Below are 22,223 nucleotides of genomic sequence, written 5' to 3'. Positions count from 1 at the left end.
AAAGTACATATGAGAAGAATATTTCTGATAGTAGAGGCTCTGTAATCTAGTAGATAAAGGTTTAACAAGATCCAGCAACTGGAAGCTGTAACTAGATCAGTGGTCCCCAGACTTTTCCTGTCACACACCCCCTTACCAGTCATGGAATCTGTCTGTGCCCCACTCCATTACTCCATTGGCTCAGCAGAGGAGCTTGGGCTGAAGGTGGAGCTGGGGGCAGAACTGGGGATGGGGGAGGAACTGGGGCTAGAGACAGAGCTGGTCTGGGGGTGGAGAGGAAATGAGGGCAGAGCTGAGCTGAGGACGGAGCGGAGCTGCAGTTGGGGCCAGAACTGGGCTGGGGCCAGAGCAGAACTGGAGCAGAGCTGCGGCTGGGGCTGGGCTGGAGAGGGAATGGGTCGCACTCCCTCCCGGCCCCTCACCAGGGCTGGTCTTGGCCCCACATCCCCCCCAAACTTTCCTCCGTGCCCCCCTACAGGAGCACATCCAACAGTTTGGGGATCACTGAGCTAGATAAATTCAGACCTGAAACAAGATGGAATTTTTTAAACAGTGAGTGTAATTAACCATTGGACAACTTACCTAGGGAGGTGGAGATTTCTTCAACACTTGAGGTCTTTAAACCAAAATTAGCTGTCTTTTAAAAAAATATGCTTTAGCTCAACCATAAGATATGGGCTTAATGTAGGCAATACTTAATGAAATTCTATCGCTTGTGTTATGCAGGAGATTAGACTAGATGATCACAATGGTCCTTTTTAGCCTTAAAATTTATGAATATTTCCATTATCAAATAAAAATATCAAACACTGAGTTAGTATTAAACTATGCTCCAAAAAAATCTCAGAAAAGCGATGCTGTTTCAATGGACATTTTTCCAGTATCTTTCATCCCCTATCATTCACAATTTTTCAGTACAAATAGGTGGCTTCTTTTGGGAGGATGGAAATGGGAGAGGTTTTAAAGAAGTTCCAGCTTCTTTCAGCCCACATTACACGTTAATTTGTCACTAAAAATCCACAGTGTGTTAGCATATTTTTTCCCTGCACTAAGCCACACCACCATCACAGGCTAGTAGACTCCAGAGATTCTTCAGGCCAACTGGGAAAGGCTACATAAAACGTTATGAGATGGAAATGTATTTTAGAATTTCACAGGTAATGTTAAAACCCTCATTTGTCAAGGTAATTAAGCCTATGAGCAATCCCATTGACTTCAGTAGGGTGATTCATGTGCTTTAGTGCCTTGCAGAACTGGGACCCAATCCTGTAAGATGCTGAGGGCTCTCATCTTCCAATGTGTCTAGAGGGATACAAGGAAGCTCAGCATCACATAAAGGCAGGTCTTTAACTTTGGGATGCCCATGCCTGAAGGTCTCTGTTGACCTTGACAAAAAGGGTTTAAAACAAATTTACAATAGGCACAGGGAATATGCACATAAACAGAGATCCCAAGAGATGTTTAATTAAAATAAACAGAACTAACAAGAAAGCAAGAACTGGAAGGATCTAACATCTCCAGTAGATACAGGAGGAGAAAGCACTGTTTCTTAACCACAGCACTTTAAACTGACTATGAAAAATCTTCTGCATGTCAGCAAACAGAAGACTTATAAAGCTGACCATGTAACCTGGTGCTCTGCAGTGCCATATGCAAGACCCAAGTTTGATTCTTGGCCTAGGATCAAATCCTGGCCCCACTGAAATCAGTCCCATTGTCTTCCACAGGGCCAGGATTTCACCTCTGGTCTCTAATTCCCTCAGGTAGCAGGGGCTAAGTGTGCCAAAGCAGCAGCACAATCAACTGCTGGAGGAGAATGGACTAAAATCACAGTAGTGACTTTTCTGGCTTGTTAAAATACAAGCGTAAAGGCCTACAAGACAGTCTTCTTGGATCAAATGTATTTGCAACTGCACAGATCCGACCATCAGGGTGAAGGACTCACCCTCCAACCCCCACGGGTGATTTTAAAAAAAATATATAACCAAATATTCATCATCATGAAACACATTCCCTGTGGGGAATTCCAAGGCTCATAACGTCCACAGGGAGATTAAATTTTGCTCCGCTTTCAAATATTGCAAAATGTATGCAGCTCTCTAAATCAATTTCCTGAGAAAAAAATGTAGCTTGTGAAAGTAAGAGAGTAATAAAAATGGCTAACCTTTAGGCCCTTTAACATTTGATAGACCAGGAACTGGATTCGATCTTCAGTTAGTTTCTCATGCTTCATTATCTTACTCAAGTCTGTTCCCATAAACGGCATGACTAGATAACTAAAGAAAACCAAGTACAAAATAACTCCATCAAGTTTGTCAAAGTGCAATATATAACAGCACATTACATCTCAATGATATTAGAAATTACAGATCTTATCATTTAATTCAGCTACTGGTTAATTTGATCTCTCATTTAATTAAATGCCTCTAGAACCAAATAATTTCTCGTAAAAATAATATGACTTCCACACTTCATTTTTATCTATTATGATTGCTCTAAGCAGGTACTGAGTAACTCAGTCACTGGTTATAGGAAGTTGTCAATTAATAGGAAATGGCAAATTCTGAACAAGATAAAAGAGCCCAAACAAGATCTATGTATGCTTAAGGAATAACTAGATAATAAGCTCTGTAATGCATATATTGTTTACCTTAGAAGCACTATCATGGGTTATGCAAACCAGTGGGTACTATCCCTAACAAGATCAACTACATATTTCAATGAGAGTGGCACACACAGACCTGATCAAAATAAAAGGAAGACATTACTGTAAGGCACAAGTTCTCACCCTGGGGATCATGAACAAATGTCAGGGGGTCATGACCACCCTGCACTTTCCATATTTCTAAATGGGAAGGGAGTCCAGGTATGGAAAAGGTTGAGAACCACTGCTGTATGTCAGGCTGATATTTCAGGCTAGATTTAAGAACGGGACAGTTTGGGATCTCAGGTTCTTTGAGGGTCTGCAGTAAGCTCACAATTTAGAACCTAGCTTGATGTCCACTCTGGCAGGAGGACCAGCCTATAGCAACTAATATAGCCAATCACACCTCCAGCAATTTAAGGCTCAAACCTTAAGACTGCCCCTGTATATAATGAAAAGTAGACACAGCTATGAAGTGTAGAAATACATTGGATCATTGTTTGATCTGTAAAGATTTCACCAATTGTCTTAAAAGGTTTTTCTTTGTTTAAAATCTATAGAGTTTCAATATTTTTGGTTGAGTCTTCCAATAACAGAGGTTCGCCACATAGCATCAAGAGAAAAATAGAAAATTTTATTCTCAAACTAAAGAAAGAGCAACAGATATCAAATAATAATCCACAGGGACATGGGACAAAATAAGGTAGATCCAAAGAACTATGACTGGGATTTTCAAAAGAACCTAATGGAATGAGGCTCCCACATCCCTTTCAATGAGATGTAGGCACCTAACTCCCTTTGGTACAAAGTTTGAGCAATTTAATTCAAGTACAACATGGAGAAACAGAAGATAAGTAGAAGAGCAGAGAATGAAACCTCTCTGCTGTGTATTAGTATATTTATTTGTTTTATTGACAGCACTTTTATAAACACAGCTATTATTTGAGTACTAATACACAAAAAGGTTGATTTTATTATTAATTCACCATCAATATAATTCAGACTGAGTTTTCATTTTATTTTCTGTTTCTTTATAAACCTGCTGGGCTTATTTGGACTGTATAAAAACTCAGTTAATTCCAAGGCTGGAATTCTCAAAGGAGCCCAATGGCAGGTGGTGCTAACCTCCCAATTAATGTCAAGGGGAGGTGGGCACCTAACTTCCTTAAACTCCTTTAAAAATTCCAGCCTAATCCCTACAAATAGAGGGCTATAAAGGAGCACTTCAAAACCACAGCACCACAAATAGTGACACCACAGACCGCATTATGTCTCCCACTATACGGATACAAGAGCGGGCAAGAGAAAGTGTAAATGCTCAACCCCCCCTCCCACCCTCATATACTTGTTTAGGAAGCAAATACAGATCTAGCCCCTGATCCTGCAAAGACTTTTGCATAAAATCAATTGTATGTTCTGGGGGTAGTCCTAACAAAGTAACACAACTATTCACAGTGCAGAAAGTTCAACATAAGCGTGAATCTTTGCAGGATTGGGGTCCTAGCTTCGTACTCCTTGAGCTAAAGGGCTGTGGGGGGGGGGGGGGGGATTGTCAGATACCACCTGGGGTCTCAGAAGGGATGGGGCTTTGGCCCCAATTCCTCTGCCACATTGTCTGGCAGATTGATGCTGATGGCAGACCTAAATGCATGCTTCCCTGAAAAAAGAAGGGACAGGAGCCACATCAGAGAATACTCCTTCCAGTGCCCAGAGGGTTCAGACAGGAATAACGTGCCTGGGGACTGGCAATGGTGGAACTGCCTGTCCCAGCACTGCTGTTTCTAGACACTAGACAGCTGCATTACAGCAAGACCAAACAAGCTCCCACATGACTAGTTAGTAAAAGGTAAACAATCAAATCGCCTTTTGAATGACTCATCTGACCTTTGATGCACATAAGGTTCCCCTCATTTCTGTTTTAATTGTAAACACATTTGTACTTGCTTACATTGGACAGCTTGCTGAGTGTGTATACAACACACTTTGCAGCAGACTACTGCACTTCTAGTCATGAAAAAATCCTCTGTCCCCCTTTTGCACCTTCAAAACTCATGGGTGATGTTTTAAGGGCCAGTCTGCTAGGCATTTTAGACTGTAAGGTCTCTGCCTCAAAGGTTTGCATGAGTAGAGGGAGCGCTGAGTCCACAAGTTTGGGTTTCACCCAATTTTTGTGTTTCCTCTTCTACTTTTTTATTTTTAACTTTGTATTTTTAAACAACATGGGATAGATTTGAATTACCAGAAGAGTGATTTCAAAACAATAAGAATCCAATTCTGATCCCAGTTATAATAGAGGAAGCCCACAACAATCTACTGAAGTTAATGGGCTTACTCTAGATGTACAACAATTTAAATTAGATCAGAATTTGGCCCTTTGTTTCTACTATATGAAATCAAAACTATAAACTTAGGATTTTCAAAGGTGCCTAAGGGAGAGACTCACCAACTCTCATTGATTTTCAATGGCAGGTAGGCATCTAACTCTCTTACAATCCTTTGACATTTTACTGGGGTGCACATTATACTTACATTAAACTGAAATTCAGAAATAAACCATAAGTTAATGCCTAAGCTTTCCCAAAGAATCAAAAACTTACAAATCATTAAATTTTTCCAGCGTTACATCTGGTGTGAACACATCCAATATTCCAATAACCTAAAAACAGGAGAGAGAAAAAACAGAAATATATGGATTAATATTTCATCAACATAAAATCCCCAAATCACAAAATAAATGAAGAAATATAGTGGAGAGTATTACCAAAATGAGACATTAGTTACAAACAAAGATTAAAAGTAGCTTGCCTATATTAAAGCACACAACTCGTAGTCTAAAGAAGGAAAGTCTGTCACCATTATCCCATCAATTTTCACTTCTATCACTAGGTCTGCTTGACCTAATGATAAACAAGCTTTAAATTTACAGGTTTTTTTATTTACAAGCAAGTGATAAATAATATTATGTAAAATAACTGGTAACACCGCTCATCCTGAAGAATTCCGAAATGCTTTACAAACAAACGATACCAACTACACAGGAAAAGTCCATCATTGTTATTCAGTCACCTCTGGGAAAAGTGAGCCAACCTTGGGAAAGTGCATAATAACACTAAACAATTTAGGAAAGGAAATAAAGAATACCTTTTCCAAATTCATCTGTGGGGGATTTTTGGTATGCAGAACATAATTCCCAGAATGGAATTTGGCCAGGATCCTGAGACTAAATTTTTTTATTCCTGTAAAAGGGGCTAATTGACGTTAAGTGACCGTAAGTCATCATCAAAAATGCAACTGGGAATTTAACAGCTCTGTTATTTTGGATTCTCCTAACAATATTCTCTGTGACAACATAACTGTAATAAAATGTATAAAATAAACATGCCTTTCCCTGATTTTCCACTGGTAAGTCCTTCAGTGGAATGAAACCAGCTGGCTGGATATATTTATATTCACTGCCAATACTCCACTCAAATAAATTAACCATCAGTAAATTAAATAATGAAAAAAATACAATAATCAGGACTAGTATCATGCTTTGTGGCATTACCATGAAATTAAGGACCAACATTAGAAACTATTTTAAAACCTGCTTTGAGAAAGGTTAAATTGCCTCTTTCCTTCCAACACTTAAGATATATTACTAAACATCTTTAAAAAAACAGAAATTGAAGAGGAGGGGTGAAAGAAATACAGATGAGAAATATATTTATTTAATTTAAATCTTTGAATATAAAAAGTTTTCTTCTCTCTCCTCTCCTTCAAAAAAACCTTTACACACAAACTTTCAACCTTTTCAATTATATCAAAAGTTTACAGGAGGAATTCTTAAAGTTAGCCTGTACACAATCAAAATACTATGGTGATGAGTGCAGTATAAAAACCAGATATATTAAATACATAGATAAAAAGCTTTATCTTTGCATCCATGCTGCATCTTTGGAAGCACTGCTAAGCATATTACTTTCCTGGAGTTTGTAATATAGTCTTTTTTAAACCAATCAGAAGAACAATTTAAAAAATTGAAAGAACCACTTCACTAAACATTAATAAGACTCCTTACTAGACCATCAAAAAAAAAAAAAGTAAAAGTAAAAGTAAAGGAGGATGTATGTATTCAAAACCATGCTGAGTGCTGAGATTTTGGTATAGCCATAGATTTTATGTCTGGCAGCTTTGTCTTCTTCTTTCACGTATGTTTCTTGAGGGCCACGATGTCAATGTGATGATCTTTGAGGGTCCTGGAGAGGTAATTCACTTTTTCCTTGAACATCCCTTCTACACTAAATTGGTTTATTCGGAGGACTGGTCCAACGGTTCTTTTTTGGTACTAAAAAGGGTGGTTTGAGGAACTATAATTGTTGCTACTTTCACTGGGAGGTCGGTAATGTGGCTGAATACTGCGCGCCTGTGTGGTCTCACTGTAGTCACACTGAAATCCTTGATAGTGAACTCAATAACACCATGCACATAGTGTCAGGGATGCTCAAATCGACCCCAAGCAGTCAACTTGATCCCAGTCCTATCGCACATCCAGCCTCCACAGATCAGAAGAGCTGCCCAGACATCTGGCTTTCTTAACCACATCAATGCAATGACGACACACAGAACCCAGAAAAGACAAGATTAAAATCCCACCACCCCCTATGGAACTGCATCAAGATCCTTACGCTCAACTTCGATGCTGAGGCTCAAGAGAGAGCCACGTGGAGCATTTCGACTGCTCAAAATAAACAGTCTGACCTGCTGAGGAACCCCCGGGTTTCGATTTATGTTGGAAAAATTGGCGTAGATGGAATCGCAACAGGACATCTCCTGGGAGATGTGGACAAACCCTATTTAAATGAAAAATGAGGCAAACACCTGCATGCGACTGTGGTCATCAGTCACAAACAATGGCGCACATCATATCGGAGTGCCCCCTTTGTTCTTTCACCAGGACCCTGAAGGACATTCACCAGCTCTCTGCTTGTGGCAATGTGCTGGCTATCAAATCTAGATATAAATTTGTAATCGTTGCTAACTGCCCAAGCCATGCTAATGAAGAAGAAAGTGCTAAGATTATAGCAAGCTTTTTATTTTTCAGATTTCTACAGAGTTTTATAAATAGTCACCCCAGAAACTTTTCCCTTGTGATGCAGAAAGTGACACCGAAGCTGCATCATGAAATTCTAAGGGCCTTGCTGCTAGTTAAAATGGTGCATGTGCACTTTTCTAAAGCTGCACCAGGCTGCATCTACATTTAAAAAATTCTTAACATATATATAGATAGCATCCAAAGAGTGTGTCACTGGAAATGGAAAGTTAGTATGTGAACGTCAACCTTGTCCATCAAATGCTTTCTCTCCCCATTAAAACCCACTACTTCCTGGGAAGAAGTGTTCCTTGTCCTCCTAACCAATAAGCTTTCTATGCCCTCATTTACCTGAACTGTTGCCCTATGTCTTGTCTATTTTAGATTGTAATATACATAGTGGTTGCCTATAGCACCAGGAGACATGGGGACAGCAGGCTTCAGTAGGAAAAGTAATTGATGCAGCAGAAGATAAGGCAATGTATGGATGGTGCACCACATGAATTTGCAACCAATATCCTTAAGGCAAACAAGGCATGGGAACCTGTATTATGCCCCTGTTCCTGTTGTGAAACATGGGAAGCTGGAAAAGGTGTTTCAACAGCAAATATCAGCCACAAATCAAAGAAATTAGTAAAGTTCATGAAAGTTCTGCTTCATTTCCCATTAAAGTCAGTGGGAGTTTGTTAGTTACTTGAACTATCCTGTTAGTTAACAACAGGATTTGTCCTGAGAGGCAAGAACTCTGCTCATACTTTTCAGGTAAACTGGCAAACTAATTGAAACAAACTTGTCATCTGTCTTTGTTGTTGCAAATCCTTTGAATTGTAAAGACCAGGGAAAAAGCAGCAACCCCATTCTAAACACCTTGAAGGAAATTAAAAAAAAACCAATGTAGAGAGTAAAATAGGAACTGAATACAGAATATTTCTATAAACATACAATGGATGGTAGTCCCTCTTTTATTGTCATACCCATTTGATACGATAAAATCATTTCTCCTTTTTCATAATGGATTTTCTAAAGCAACATCCTGGAAATTGACATTAATCATTTATAAAAATCAAAGAGAGAACGCTGTTTCCTTCTCATCATTGACCTTTATTTAATAGCTATGTTTCAGGGTGTTTTTCCCAGGCTAGAATATAGTTATTAATAATTTCCATTTATGCCACAGCTTGCTGCAGATACATTTACAAACAAGAGACAACAAGATAAAATAAATACTCTAAGGAAGACGCAATTTCAGCAACTAAAGAAAATTAAAAAAATGACTGGATAGTATGTTGGAAACACGATTGATATTAGAACCAGTGGGGATAGTAAAGCACAAATTACAAGTGTGCTTATTTCTTTTATAACTTGTTATGTATAAAATAAAATAGAAAATACCTTGAATTTATCAACAATGATACAGAGCGAATTGGAAAACTCTAAGATGAGCACGAGCAAATAATATGTATTTTAATATAGTTAGAAGCAATGTATACACCTAGCAGCAAAGAATGTAGGCCACACTTAGAAGATCAAGGACTATCTTGGGAAGCAACACCAACTGAACTGGAAAGGCCAGGGAGCCATGTTCCCCTCCTCTTTTTAACAAAAGAAACATATGAATTTTGCCCCACCAGAGTCAACCTGTACCCACACATAGAGGAGAGGGACAGAGTGAGGGCAATGACTTCAGCAGATATTTGGTATAAAAGATTTCTACATACAGCTGTTATTCAAAATACTTGAGTGACTGATACATTGACTATGCCTTGCTTTATGGCTTAATGAATTTGTTATATTTAATTTAATATGAACTAATAAAATTATAATCAACTGAAAAAAGTTATACCACCATCATTTCTGCACTGTAGAATTACTCAGGGATTTTTGATGTAGGTTTTGTCATATCCTCGTGGATATTTTTGTCAGATAGCAAGTCTATTTCCAAGATTGTCCATACTTCTGTTTCTAGTTAACTTAGTGTTTTAGACACATATTTTGAAGATGGTCTGGATAAATTTCAAGCCAGATTTGTTCATCAAACTTCATTGTTTGCCAACCATGTGATCAGTATAGCCCCATGCTGCAGTATGATCTGTATGGGTGGATCCTTGCACCCCAGTGGAGCCTCAGTGACTTTAACTGGACTCCACACACACAAGAAACCACCCAGATCAGACTGCAGGACTCAAGGATGTAAATTAAATGTTTTCAAGTATCTGAATAGATTATCCATTATATGTTTTAAGACATTAGTGGCTTCTTTGAGCAGATATACAAACCCCTTTTTTAAATTGTCAAATTACGCTTTTCTGAAGTATATTGTATGTCAATGGTTCACAACCTTTTTGGCTCGAGGGCCACAGATACCATTTTTACAACACTGAAGGGCCACCAGTCTCCATCAGCAGGCACCCCCCCCCCCCCCTGCAGCCAGATGGAAGGAGTTCAGTGAGGAGGCAGCTCCTCGCTGATCTCCCCTCTCCCTGGCTAAAGAACGGAAACTGCATACCTCCTGTAGCCCTGGGCACTCCACCTGGGTCCCTAGGCACTGGCTCCCTTCTGCAGCTAGGGGGACGAGAGATCAGTGCTGCCTGCCTTCCCTCTTGCTCCAGCAGGGACCCCAGTACCTAGGGAGCCAGGCAGAGTGCTTTGCACTCTGCTGGAGCTGGGGAAGGGGAGCGCTGATCTCTCTTCCCTCTGGCTCCAGGAGGGACCCCAGCACCTATGGACCCAGGCGGAGTGCTTGGCTGTGCTCCCTGGTACAGCCAGGGGGAGGAGAGCGCTGAGCTCCCACCCCCTTGGCTGCAGCAAGGAGCCTGCGCTGGTCTTTTAGCCCCACGGAAACGCGCGCCGCCTGGGTACTTAGGCAGCAGCTCCCTTCTGCAGCCAGCAGGAGGGGAGCCACGGGCCACTTTGAAAGCCCCCATGGGCCACTTTTGGCCCCCGGACCACAGGTTGGGAACCACTGCTGTATGTGAAGTATGCTGATTGTTTTCTCTACACTAGATTTTAACTGTAAGAGAAGCCTCTTTTTTTATAAAACTGCTCTCCCCGCCCCATTTTTCTTTATTCCCTGATTTATTAGTGAGGCCCTGTCAATGAAAGGGAGTAATTAATATCTTATTCCACTTATGGTTGTCAGGTCAGATTTCATTACTGATCAAGTGTTTGGATGGTTTTGTTTTTGTTCCTTTCCACCTCCTCTGCACAAATTAAGAATTAGTGTTCTTCGCACATAATAACTGAAATATGAAATTCCATAGTTTCTACCAAAAGAAGGAATGGAAATGAGGGAATCAAGAGAAAACTCTTCTCTCTAAATGCCACCTACAAACAATTTTAAGGAAACTCATCATCAGGCAAATTGTATGAAGCAAACAAACAACCTGCCCAGAGATAAATCTGCATGACTAACTGGATGCCAGGTGACCAATTTAAGGAACCAAAACCACTTTTGGCCTCTAAAGAGACTGAACTTTCAAACGGCATAATCTGAATCCAGGCTAACTCAGAAGGCAAAGGGATTTTCAGTGAAAACTTAGACTAATAAGTATTTTATTACAAGCACTGATTCTGTTTGAATTGTACTGATGTATTTTAAAACTGAAATATATAATATATATTTTAATATGGTTTCATTTACATAAGCAGTCTTATCTGAAGACTGGTTTATATAAAGGAAAGTTTTCTGAAGTTAGATGTGGCATGTCATCTGCAGCCTCAGATCCTGTACGCGTTAATACATAATGTAGGGCACATTTCATGTTGTAAGTGTCTCATCCTGTAGTGTTATGCATGGAAAAAACAGTGAAGCTAAGTGACTTTGGCACTCAGACTGAAAACGTAAGGACAATCTTGTACTATAAGAGCCATCCCTGATGATGTATATAAACTGCAGATCACACTGTTGATTTCCTGCAGGGTTAGCTTCATTTTGTGTATATTTATATTTGCCTCACATCATAGGGTCTCTGCATTTGTTTAGTGTTCTAAGGACCCCCCATCCTTTTTCCACTTTAAACCCCCTTGCCACCAGGCCTGGGTTGCAATCACCTCTCTTTTTTCAACGGGTCTTTCTTCAGTGGCTGTCCATTCCAATCCATCAAAGAGAAGGATCACTGCTGATGGACAGAGAACTCCCTTCTCTCTCCTCCATGTAATCCTGACAGGCTGAACACTCTGTCCTTCTATGAGTCCCCACATAATTCCATCCTTCCCAAGTTATAAAAGAATGAATAACCAAGAAAAAGCAGGCGAACAATCAGAAAAAATCTTCCCTACCAGTCATAGATTCACTACAGTTCTGAGAGCTGAAGGAGATGATGCCCTTTGTAAAATAAAAGCACGGCAGGACTTATGTGAACACTGGATGCTGACTAGTGTGATGAGGAAGTAACACTCCAGCAACATGACCAACAGGTGATGTCAATACACCTACAGACTCAAGTCAGGCTTGAGTGGCTCCATTCTTTTCTCTGAGGGGCCCCAGAAAGTAATATTTGCTTTCTCATCTGCCCTCAGGCTTGTCTTCTGTGATGTACTGCAGGATTCTATTCTGTCACTCATGCTGTTCTAAATGTATGTAGGGCCACTAGGGCAGATAGAAAGAAGGTGTGGGTTGCAGTGCCGTCAGTATGCCGATGACCCTCAATTCTGTTTCATTGGATCAAGTTTGTGTGATTGATTTGCTTTCCGTGTAACTAGCCAAGGTTGTGGCTTGGATGACAACTAGCTAGCTGAAGCTCAGTCCAGAAAGGAAAATTGGTAGGTTGTCAAAAACCAACAAAGGAAGTGACAGAGGTGATGTCACTACACTGAAGATTTGCCAGTCTTTTGTTAATGAAGTTCATGATTTGGGGATCCTGTTAGATCCTTGGCTGTTCTGAATACCCAGATAGCAGAGGTAGCCAAGAATGCTTTTTTCCATCTTGGCAGAAAAAATTATGAATGTGTCTTTTGAATGTGATCTCTCACTCTCCCATCCGTTTGTCACCTCCAGCCTAGATTACTGTGTTGCACTGCATTGAAGGCTAAATTTGATGTAGGTGAAATTTTAACTGGTACAGAAAGTGGCTACCCAATTACCTAGCAGTATTCCTTGCAGGGAGTCCATGCTCCAAAAACTGCACAGACTTTCAGTTCATTTCCTGTTGCAATCCAAGATGCATGTTTTGATCTATATCAAACCTTCATGGTTTGGATAGAAACTGCCTGTCTTCCCATGTTTTAACAGGCATTTGAGATCAGCCAAGATGTTTGAGCTGACAGTCCCAAAATTTGTTCAGCTGGGGACATGGAGTTTCTCAGCAAGGGGCACTTTACTCTGGAACAAATTCCTCCCTTGCTCTGACACAACCTGAAATTATTTGCATTCAGGACATGTTGGAAAGCCTATCTATTACTCTGGCATTTTGTAGGTAGATGGATGAATGGACAGGGGAATATCAGTTTTGGTGGGATGGGAGCTGTTTTAGTTTTGACACTGCATCTGAGTGAATTATTTTGTAAAATTAATTTTAAATTGTTCATGGACTTAAGAGTTTCCAGATAGGCACACTGTATACGCCTAAACAAATAGCCCTACAATGTGAGCATTTTGCAAAACACAGAGTTCAGTTTATTAATATTACTATCTGAAAACTGGAGGGCTGTAGTTTAGTCAGAAAATATATGAAAATTGTGAGCTGATTTGGTATCTAATAAATACCTGAATTCTCTTCAAAAGTCATGAGAAAGTAAAATAATTCTTATACTATAAAACATAAGTTGCTTTTTGGACATGGGAACACACTAGAGAATAATCAGTAAATCAAACAATGAATAGGAGTATAGTATAGAGTTTCTTCTAAATAAATATTGAATCTGAATCTCTAAATACAGTGTTATAAGGAAGAGAAAACATCTGTAGTACATTAACCAATTCAAAACTTTTAAATGTTAAAGGCCAATTATCAAGGGTTTTAGACCCAAAGTATGTTCTGAATTTAAATTTGGAAGGGTTGGGTCAGGGATGTCCTCTAGATTTTATCAATATCTAGGCTATTTTAAAACATTTCACTACATTGCTGAGAAATTAAAATAAATTACTTTAACAATAGTCACTGTTTTTGATCATCATAAAATCCACCCCCCAATATTCTGTATTCCCACTGGTGGCTCTGCAACAACCATTAATTAACAAATATCCCCAGGAGGGCACCAAGATGAGTTTAAATAAGTCACTATACAAATTGTTGTTGAATGAACACAGGCATGTTAATGCCAGCTCTGTTCAGTGTGCAGCATGAAAACCAAATCATTTGTCAAATGGAAATAACAAAGGCCCTGATCCTGCAAGTACTTGCATGTATTTAACTTTATGCTCCATTGATCTCAGTGGGACTATTCATGGTGCATTTTGACATTTGGAAACAAATGGAACAGAACCTCACAATTTCTCACTTCTCTGCTCCACAAACACAACAACCCTCACACACAAAATCTCTGTAGTCTCACATCACTTCTCCACTTGGATTCAGCAGCAGAGGACTGAGTGAAGTCTCTCTCACATTACCAAGACTTTGTTGCCTTTATAAAATATTATAGTATATTTAATAGTGTACTGTTGTTTCAAAGCCACCAGCATGCACAAAGATCTAGAGTACATAAAGGAAGACAGAATCCCTGCACCCAGAGACTTATGATCTGGGGCAAAAGTCTTGCAAATGCTTAAACATCTACTCATTTGAGTAGCTCCCCAGTGATGCAATTCTAGTTAAATTCAATAGGACTACTCGCTCTCTCTCTCTCTCTCTCTCTCACACACACACACACACACACACACACACACACACACACACACACACTTGCAGGATCGTTCCCTAGGTGATTGATCCTACAACCCTTAGTCACGTGAGTAGTCCCACTGAAGTCAATAGGAATACTCCAAAAGGACTACTCATGTGACTAAGGTACTCTAGGATATTAAAGAGTAGTTTGCTTCCAAATGTGGTGATGCACTGTTGTGGCACAGTACTGGATAGAATTAAGCATACCATGATGAAAGCTCAAAGAATTATTACAAATATTTTTGACACAATACATTATACCAAGATGTATTCTTCTATCATTCTGAATATATCATCAAATGAAATGATTAAGGCTGAATACGGCAATATTTTCAACACAATGTAAGATCTTTCATCTTACTAGCTATTTGACATATTCCATCAAAATGGCTTCACAAATAAAAAAAAAATCATTGCAATAGTTCTGTAGCATATTGTCAATAATACACAATACTTTTCATAAGAATTCCATATTAAAAGCTTAACTAAAACATAAGACACTGTCTAAGAAAAACATAATTTATAATAGCAAATAGGATATAATTTTAACTATGATGGCATTCCAGCATCTATAACTCATTTATATCTTGAGGGGGGGAAAAAAAGCAAGTTGAAGAAGATTGCATACTAGCAGATTAATGCAATATTGCAGCTGCATCCCAAACATAAAATGCAGCAGCCTCACTGTTTGCGTTGGCACGCAGTGCTGATAGATTGCCTATTATATACTGTCTACTCTAGATGTCATGGGCTAGGTACTATTAAAATTTAACATAGATAGGGCAAATATTAGTAATATTCACCTCTGTCCTGTTCCAACATCATCTTATTTTGGAAACCAGCACTGCAACTCGATTGATGTTTTATACCAGTTGTATTTATGGTAGAACCAGGAAAGGACTACTCGTTATATCCTTCCCATTCATGTCTTTTGGAACTTGTTTTTAAATAATTGCAGCTTTGGTACTTTGATCCCCACATTTTATAGCCTATTCCACTAACTAACTGATGTTACCAGGAGAAGTTCAGTCCAATTCAGGGAGGCCCCTCAAGATACGCACTGTCACTTGAGCTCTGTGGCAGGGTTGTGCCAAGAAGAGGGAGTTATTGGGCAAAGTGGTGGTGGGTTCAGTGCATGTTTCTACAGAGGGACCATTGGGGCGGACTGGATCCACACATGTCCATATTCAGTGGCTGGGAAACCTTAGAGGGGCTGTGTTGCAGCTCCAGCTCACCCTTGGCTGGGCAGAGTGGTTATTTCCACCCCTGAATCCACGTACAGATACTACTTATTCAGGCTTTGTTCTGGGAGGACTTGTAAGGAACTCTCCTTAATATGTAGCCTAAACTTTTCCTTATGTAGCTCTAAGTCATTGCGCCTTCATTTTCCCTTCTGAGACCTTAAATTACTCCTGTCCTTCATGTGTATTGATTCTTGAGCCTTTTATGGATTGAGATCATATCCCCTAGAGTCTGCTCTCTTCTAAAGTCTTTAATTATCAAGTGAGCACATGGAAGAGTTCAAGATTACCATTCTAAAGGGCATATACAGCACAAAGACAACAACTGAAAAGTGCTAGCCAGCTGAAGGACAGATTACTCTGAGAAATAGGGGGGGAAATCACCCAGCTATGATGGACACTTGGTAACTGCATGAGTTCATCATCTCCTAAATGTTCAGTCAGAGTGCTTTGTGAGTGTTCCAAATGTAGTAAAAAGGCCTACGTGATGTACAAACATTAACTGTACAGCACGTCGAACAGATAAAATGCTAGCTGCTAATGGGAGAACGCAATTACTTTAGGGGTGCAGTGAGTGAAATTAATTGACCATAAATTATAAAAGAAGGCTTAAGACTAAAATGCCTGAGGGATGCTAGTGGATTTGTAAGCCTAAAGTGCAGTCTGCTTCATCTAGATATGGAACCAGGGTGTTTCACGGATTAGTTTTAAAACTGAACTCATTGTTGGGGCTGTGTTCAAAGTGTCAATGCCACCATAAAATGACAAGGATTGGCTATTCCAAGCCACTAGCCTTTCTTGCCCCCACTCTCTCTCCTGCACAAGCTCTTTTCAAGCAACCTGCTCCTTTCAGATTAAAAGCATGCTCTTATCTCCCACATCCTCAAACGTTTTGCCAGTTGCCCCACACTCCCACTCTTTTTAATATGTCCCCATCTCCCCCTTACCTTCCCCTCTAAACTCATGGAACATGCCATTTATAGCCATTACCTTCATCCTCCATCTTGGGCCCCTTCCAGTCTGGCTTTAACTCCTTCACTCTATCAAAATTTCTCTCACCCAAGTCTCTACAACCTCTTCCTGGCTACATTTAAGGGCCTGGCCTCCACCTGTTCTCCTTGATCTTTCCGCCACTTTAAGTACCATTGATTTTGCTGTCCTTGAAACCTTTGCAACTGTCCTCTCCTGGTTCTCCTATTACCACTCCAACAATTCTTTCAACATCTCTTTTGTGGTCCCGTTCCTCCCACAGACAGCAGGAGCCCCACAGGACTCTGTCCTTGACTGCATACACCCTCTCTTTAGGGGATATCTTCAATTAACATCTGTATCTCAGTGACTCACAAATTAACCTTTCCACTACTGACCTGTCTTCCCTTCCTCCATCTCATAGTTTCTCAACCTATGGGATGCGTATCCCTGTGGGTACGCGAGACACAGGCAGGGGGTACCCAGGGAAAAACAGAGTGAAGGGGAGGCAGCAGGAAGCGAGTGGCAGCCCTCAGCTTCTGGGGGAGGGAGGCAGCAGCCCCCCACTTCCTGCCCGGTCACAGCTCCCAGGTGGGAGCCCGGTGGCAGCCTCCTGCATCTCGCGAGCTGGGCATGCAGCTGGGTGGCAGCCACCCATGCCCCGGCTCTGAGCCAAAGGACAGCCTCCAGTGCCCCAGCTTGAAGACGGGCAGCAGCTGCCTGCCCACATCCCTGGATCCCAGCCGGCGAGGAAGCCTCCTCTGCCCCAGCTCGGATTGGGTGGCAGTCGCCCACCTCCCAGGCTGGCAGCCAGGAGGTAGCTGCCTGCAACTTGCCCAGGTGGCAGTCCCCCGCCCTGGCTCAAAGCCCAGTGCCCAGAAAACTTGTCAATTTCACAGCTCAGCTAGAGCTCTGAAATTGACAACTATGACAGCCCCAGATTTCACCAGTTACCCTCTTTTCCTGTCTCTCTCTCACCCTCCTTCCCTGTCTCTCTCACCCCTTCCTCCTCTAAAATCTACGGCAAAAAATTTGACACAGTGCTTTATATTCCCCAGCATTGGCATGCTGCTCAAAGCCTCCTAGCTTTGGCCAACATCACCGCTAGCCCAGATACATACTTGAGTTGCGCACCCCTGGTGTAAAGGTGGTAATCCTACCCACACTAGATCTGACATCTGTCACATCACGGCCTTATATACTCAGCCCTTCTTCTAACATATGGCTCTCATTAGTCTGTAAATATAAAATCCCATGGAAAATTGAGTGTTGGGGTACTTCTTAAAATTTTCAGAAGTTAGGGGGTACTTGCTACTTAAAAGGTTGAGAAACACTGCTCCATCTAATCCCACATTTTAGCCTCTGTCTCTGAGATCTTCTCTTGGCAATTGCCATCAACTTGAATTTAACATAGTGAAGCCTGAATTTGAGATTTCATTTGAACCCCTTTCCATGGCTCGCTATTCTCTGCCACTCTTGACAACATTACTATCCATCATGTCCATCAGGAATTTAATCTGGGAGTCATCTTTGACACCTCCCTCCCACTACACAACCAGGCTTGTCTTCAAATCTTACTGCTTCTTCCCTCAACGTATCTAAAATCCAACTTTCCATTTCTCTCCAAACAGCTAGTTTTCTACCATGCCCTCAACGTCTGCTGTCTTGATTACTGCAGACCCATCCTCTTCCACCTCCGTGACACATCACCTTCCTCCAATCCATAGAAAACACAGTTGTTAAGATCACCTTCCTCTTCCACCATGTTGACCGTATCACCTCCAACCTTCTCATTTTCTTTGAACCCCCCTCTTGATTTCCCTTTTCAACTGACTATATCCAGTTCAAGTGTTTTAAGTAAAATTTTCAAGAACCACCTAACTGATTTAGGACCCTAACTCCCATTTTCAAGAGTGACAGAGCTTGTTTACACTTTAAATGCTACAGTGGCACCAGAGCAGACTGCAGCTGCGCCACTGTTGCACTTAAGTGTAGACACAAACACTACAGCACGGGAAAGGTTCTCCTGGCAGTGTAGTTAACCCACCTCCCCAAGAGGTGGTAGCTAAGTTGACGGAAGAATTCTTCCATCTACATGGGGGTTAGGTCGGTTTAACTACATTACTCAAGGGTGTGGATTTTTCCACACCCATGAGTGACGTAGCTGGGTTGACTTAACTTTTGAGTGTAGACGTGGCCTTCGGTATTTAGGAGCCTAAATCTCATTGAAAATCAGTAGGACTAAGGCTCCTAATTCTCTTAGACACTTTTGAAAATTTTACCCTTAATCTTCATGGCTCGTCACAATTCTGCTTCTCCCTATTTAATCACTCATCTCTTATCACTTTCCCCCATCTCCTATGGTCCACCAATAATGCCAGCCCTGACTGCTGTTCCTCACAAAACCATCATTACACTCTCCTCCAAATCACCCCTGAATTAATCTTCAAAGCTACACACACATCCCTCCACTCCAACAAGTATTCCATCACTGGAGACAGGCATATGCACATCAGAGGTTACAATGTATAGATGTGTATATTTGTTGATTTATTTGTATTACAGTAGTGCCCAAAATGTGCTAGGCTTTGCACAAACACACAGAAAAATCCTAACCCTTGTATCCAATCTGTATAGCCAAAGACACGAGCGGTAACCACAAACAACAGAGGGGCCACAAAGGAGGAAAGAACAAGTGTTACCAATGTATGATCAAGCATACAGGAGAGGTTATAGTCACCTTCTGATGGCTCCTCTTTGATGGCACATACAAAATCTGATGACAGGGGTAAGTGTATGATGAGGATGGCTTTGCTCTTTATCGGGACTTTTAGTAATATATGGCTAAAAATCTCTGTTACAGCTAAAATACTGATGATATTGTGCAAGGGCATATCTACCTTGGCAGATTATGGACACAGCGGAGGCGGGGGGGCAGCAAATCAGTGTGTATGGTGGAGTGTATGCATTTTGTGGTGCAAACTGCAGCCTTGAGGGGATATGCTAATGACTAAACTCACATTTTCATGCTTCATGTGTTTCAGGAGGCGCAGTTCCCGGTAGGCTCGTTTGGCAAAGAGTTCGGACTGAAATGGGCGGTATAGTTTCTTGATAGCCACTTTGGTGCCATTTCTTCCATCGATAGCTGAGCTTTAAGGGAACAAGAATAGAGTTTGCGAGTGAGGACTGGAGTGATGCTGCAAGTCCTGCCACCCAAGATGCCCTGAACAATAGGTTAAAGGACTCCTGGTTTGTGGCTCCCAGCCCTGCCACTGATTTGCTATGTGACTTGTTTATCCTACTGTAAAGGGGGAATAACAACTCCCTAAGTACCTCACAAGAGTATTGAGAATCTAACATGATACCAGATGCTTTGATGAAAAGAAGCTATATTAAAAAACTATAAAGAGGAATATTTAGGCAAGAAAAATAGAAATGTCTTAATTCCACTATATGTTATCCAACTAAGAAAGGATTTTTGCTAAAGATAGAAAGAGGGGAAATTAAGAATTTGCTCCAAAATAGACCATGCCTCCTAGCCAAGTCAGATGAGCCACAGCAGACCTATATAAAGGCACAGAAGTCAATGAGCTCCCATACTGTAATAAACAGTGGAACATTCTTATGAAGTTAAAATGCAAGAAATGCAGCAGACTAATAGGGAAATGCAGCTTTACAGGGCCCATAACTGTGGAACTCATTGCCACAGGACACCACAGAGGGCAAGGCTTTAGGCTGGTTGGGAAAGCACTTGGGCATTTCTATGGAGGAGAACGTACAAAGTTACACTAGGCAGGACAAGAGAAACAGAAGGGGCAGAAACTCTCATGCTTCAGGGCAGAAACTGGCTGTGCCCCTGGCAGGTGAGGAAGAAACTTTCCCTAGGTACAGATTTTACGGAACTGTGCGATCTGGACAACTTGCTCCTCGGCTTAGCAGCGAGCCGCCGGGCTAGATGGGCAAGTGCTATGTGGCCATGAGGTGCTGGGCGTGGAGGGAGTCCTGGGCAGGGCAGGAAAGGCGGGGGGCACGGGTGGGAGCGGGTCGGGTCGGTGCGAGGTGCCAAACTGGCTGCAGCCACCCCAGCCCCGAGGGGAGGGCAGCGGGGGCCGGGGCAGCCAGCACACCAAGTTGGAAGAAATTAAACAAAGCGAAAGCGGCCGCGGAACCGCCGCGCTGCCCCCCACAGCGAGCCGGGAAACGGAGCCGCCTCCTCCGGGACCTGCCTGGCGCGCCAGGGCGGGCAAAGGCTTGGGCCGTGAATGGGGCGGCAGCGCGACTCCCGCGGCCGGCGCGTGCAGAGGCACCTCCGCCCCCCAGCAGCCCGCGCCTAGCCGGGGCGCGGCGCGCGCAGTGGAGTCCCCGCCCGGCCAGGGGCTGCCTTGGGGAGAGCCCCGCTCCTGCCCGCCGTCTCACACTCACCAGACAGCGCCGTAGGCTCCGGAGCCCACCGGCTGCAGGTCCCGGTAGCGCTCCCGCACCTCCCACAAGGTTTTCGTGATTTCCTGCCGGTAGAAGCCTTTCTTGGCGGAGGACATGGTGACTCAGCCCCCTGTCGGCGCCTTCCAACAAAGAGCCTGACTCCGCGGAGAGCCAGGGAGCTGCGGCGGCCGGGCTGCTGCGAGCGAGGGGCTGGGCTTGGAAGCGCTCCCGGGTGTGTGTGTGTGTGTGTACGCGTGGGTCCCTTTCTTAGCGGGGACTGAATGTAGCGCCTGGTTTCTCTTTCCCCTCCTCCTCCCCCCCCCGAGGAAGAGGAGGAGGTCCTGCTGGAGTCACGGTGAATGAATCTCCCCCCCCGCGCATCTGGGGGCTGCTGCCTGCTTTGTGACAGATAAATAACTTTGTGTGTGTGGTTGGTTGCTGCCTGGTGGCCCTGGCAAGGCTGGGGCTGTCTCGCAGCCCAGGGGCTAGGGAAGAGCTGCTTGGCTTTCTCAAACCAACTACAACTGGCTTTTTTTGTTTGAGATCACGTGGTGAGTTACTCCCCCATGACCTCTCCCCTTCCAAAAAGCCACTTCTGGGCTGTTTCAGTGAAATCGGCTGTAGTTGGAGACAACAGTCTGGCTAGGTGTGGTCTCTGAAGAGCTCTTTTAAAAGGGCGATCTGAATCGCACACTTTTATTTAATCAGTACTAAGATTAATGCTGGGACATGCAAACAACAAGACAAGGAAGAAGGCAAGGGTTGCACTCTGCATTACACACAAGGTCCCTGCCAAGTGGGGGTTATAAGGCCCCAGCCAATTCTGCAAACTGGTACCTACTGGCTAATCCAGTTAGTTGCCTGTGTAGACCCCAATGGTTTGTCCCAGTGAGTAGTTTGATCCTAGATAAACATTGCACTGATAAAAGTAGAGGAGAGTAACCAAAAGGTGGTTTTGCAGTAAACTTTTGTAAAAGTTTTTTGTAAAAGAAAAATAAAATTTACTTAAAAGCAACTGCTGTTTTTGTGTACATGTCTTTAAGGACCCAGGC

General features: G+C 42.3%; 1 protein-coding gene across 2 annotated transcripts in view; it reads right to left on the bottom strand.

Moving 5' to 3' along the window:
* MAPK12 (mitogen-activated protein kinase 12) overlaps window positions 1-21,525 on the bottom strand; it is a 58,772-nt gene extending 37,247 nt beyond the window's left edge. The window contains exons 1-4 of one of the 2 annotated variants that reach the window (XM_067564335.1): window positions 21,172-21,525; window positions 19,770-19,899; window positions 5,242-5,300; window positions 2,165-2,276 (exon numbers count right to left, since the gene is read on the bottom strand). In XM_067564335.1, the coding sequence (XP_067420436.1) occupies window positions 2,165-2,276; window positions 5,242-5,300; window positions 19,770-19,899; window positions 21,172-21,287 (417 nt within the window). In that variant the 5' untranslated portion in view covers window positions 21,288-21,525. The remainder of the gene's footprint in view (window positions 1-2,164; window positions 2,277-5,241; window positions 5,301-19,769; window positions 19,900-21,171) is intronic. The other variant, XM_067564334.1, reaches the window with a different exon arrangement.
* Window positions 21,526-22,223: the final 698 nt, after the last annotated feature.

The sequence above is a fragment of the Emydura macquarii genome, unplaced genomic scaffold, assembly GCF_026122565.2.
Source record: "Emydura macquarii macquarii isolate MOO-44397 ecotype Brisbane River unplaced genomic scaffold, CSIRO-AGI_Emac_v2 contig_2636, whole genome shotgun sequence".
Taxonomy (NCBI): Eukaryota; Metazoa; Chordata; order Testudines; family Chelidae; genus Emydura; species Emydura macquarii.
Note: the sequence above shows the minus strand (reverse complement) of the source record. Positions and strands in the feature narration are given on the sequence as shown.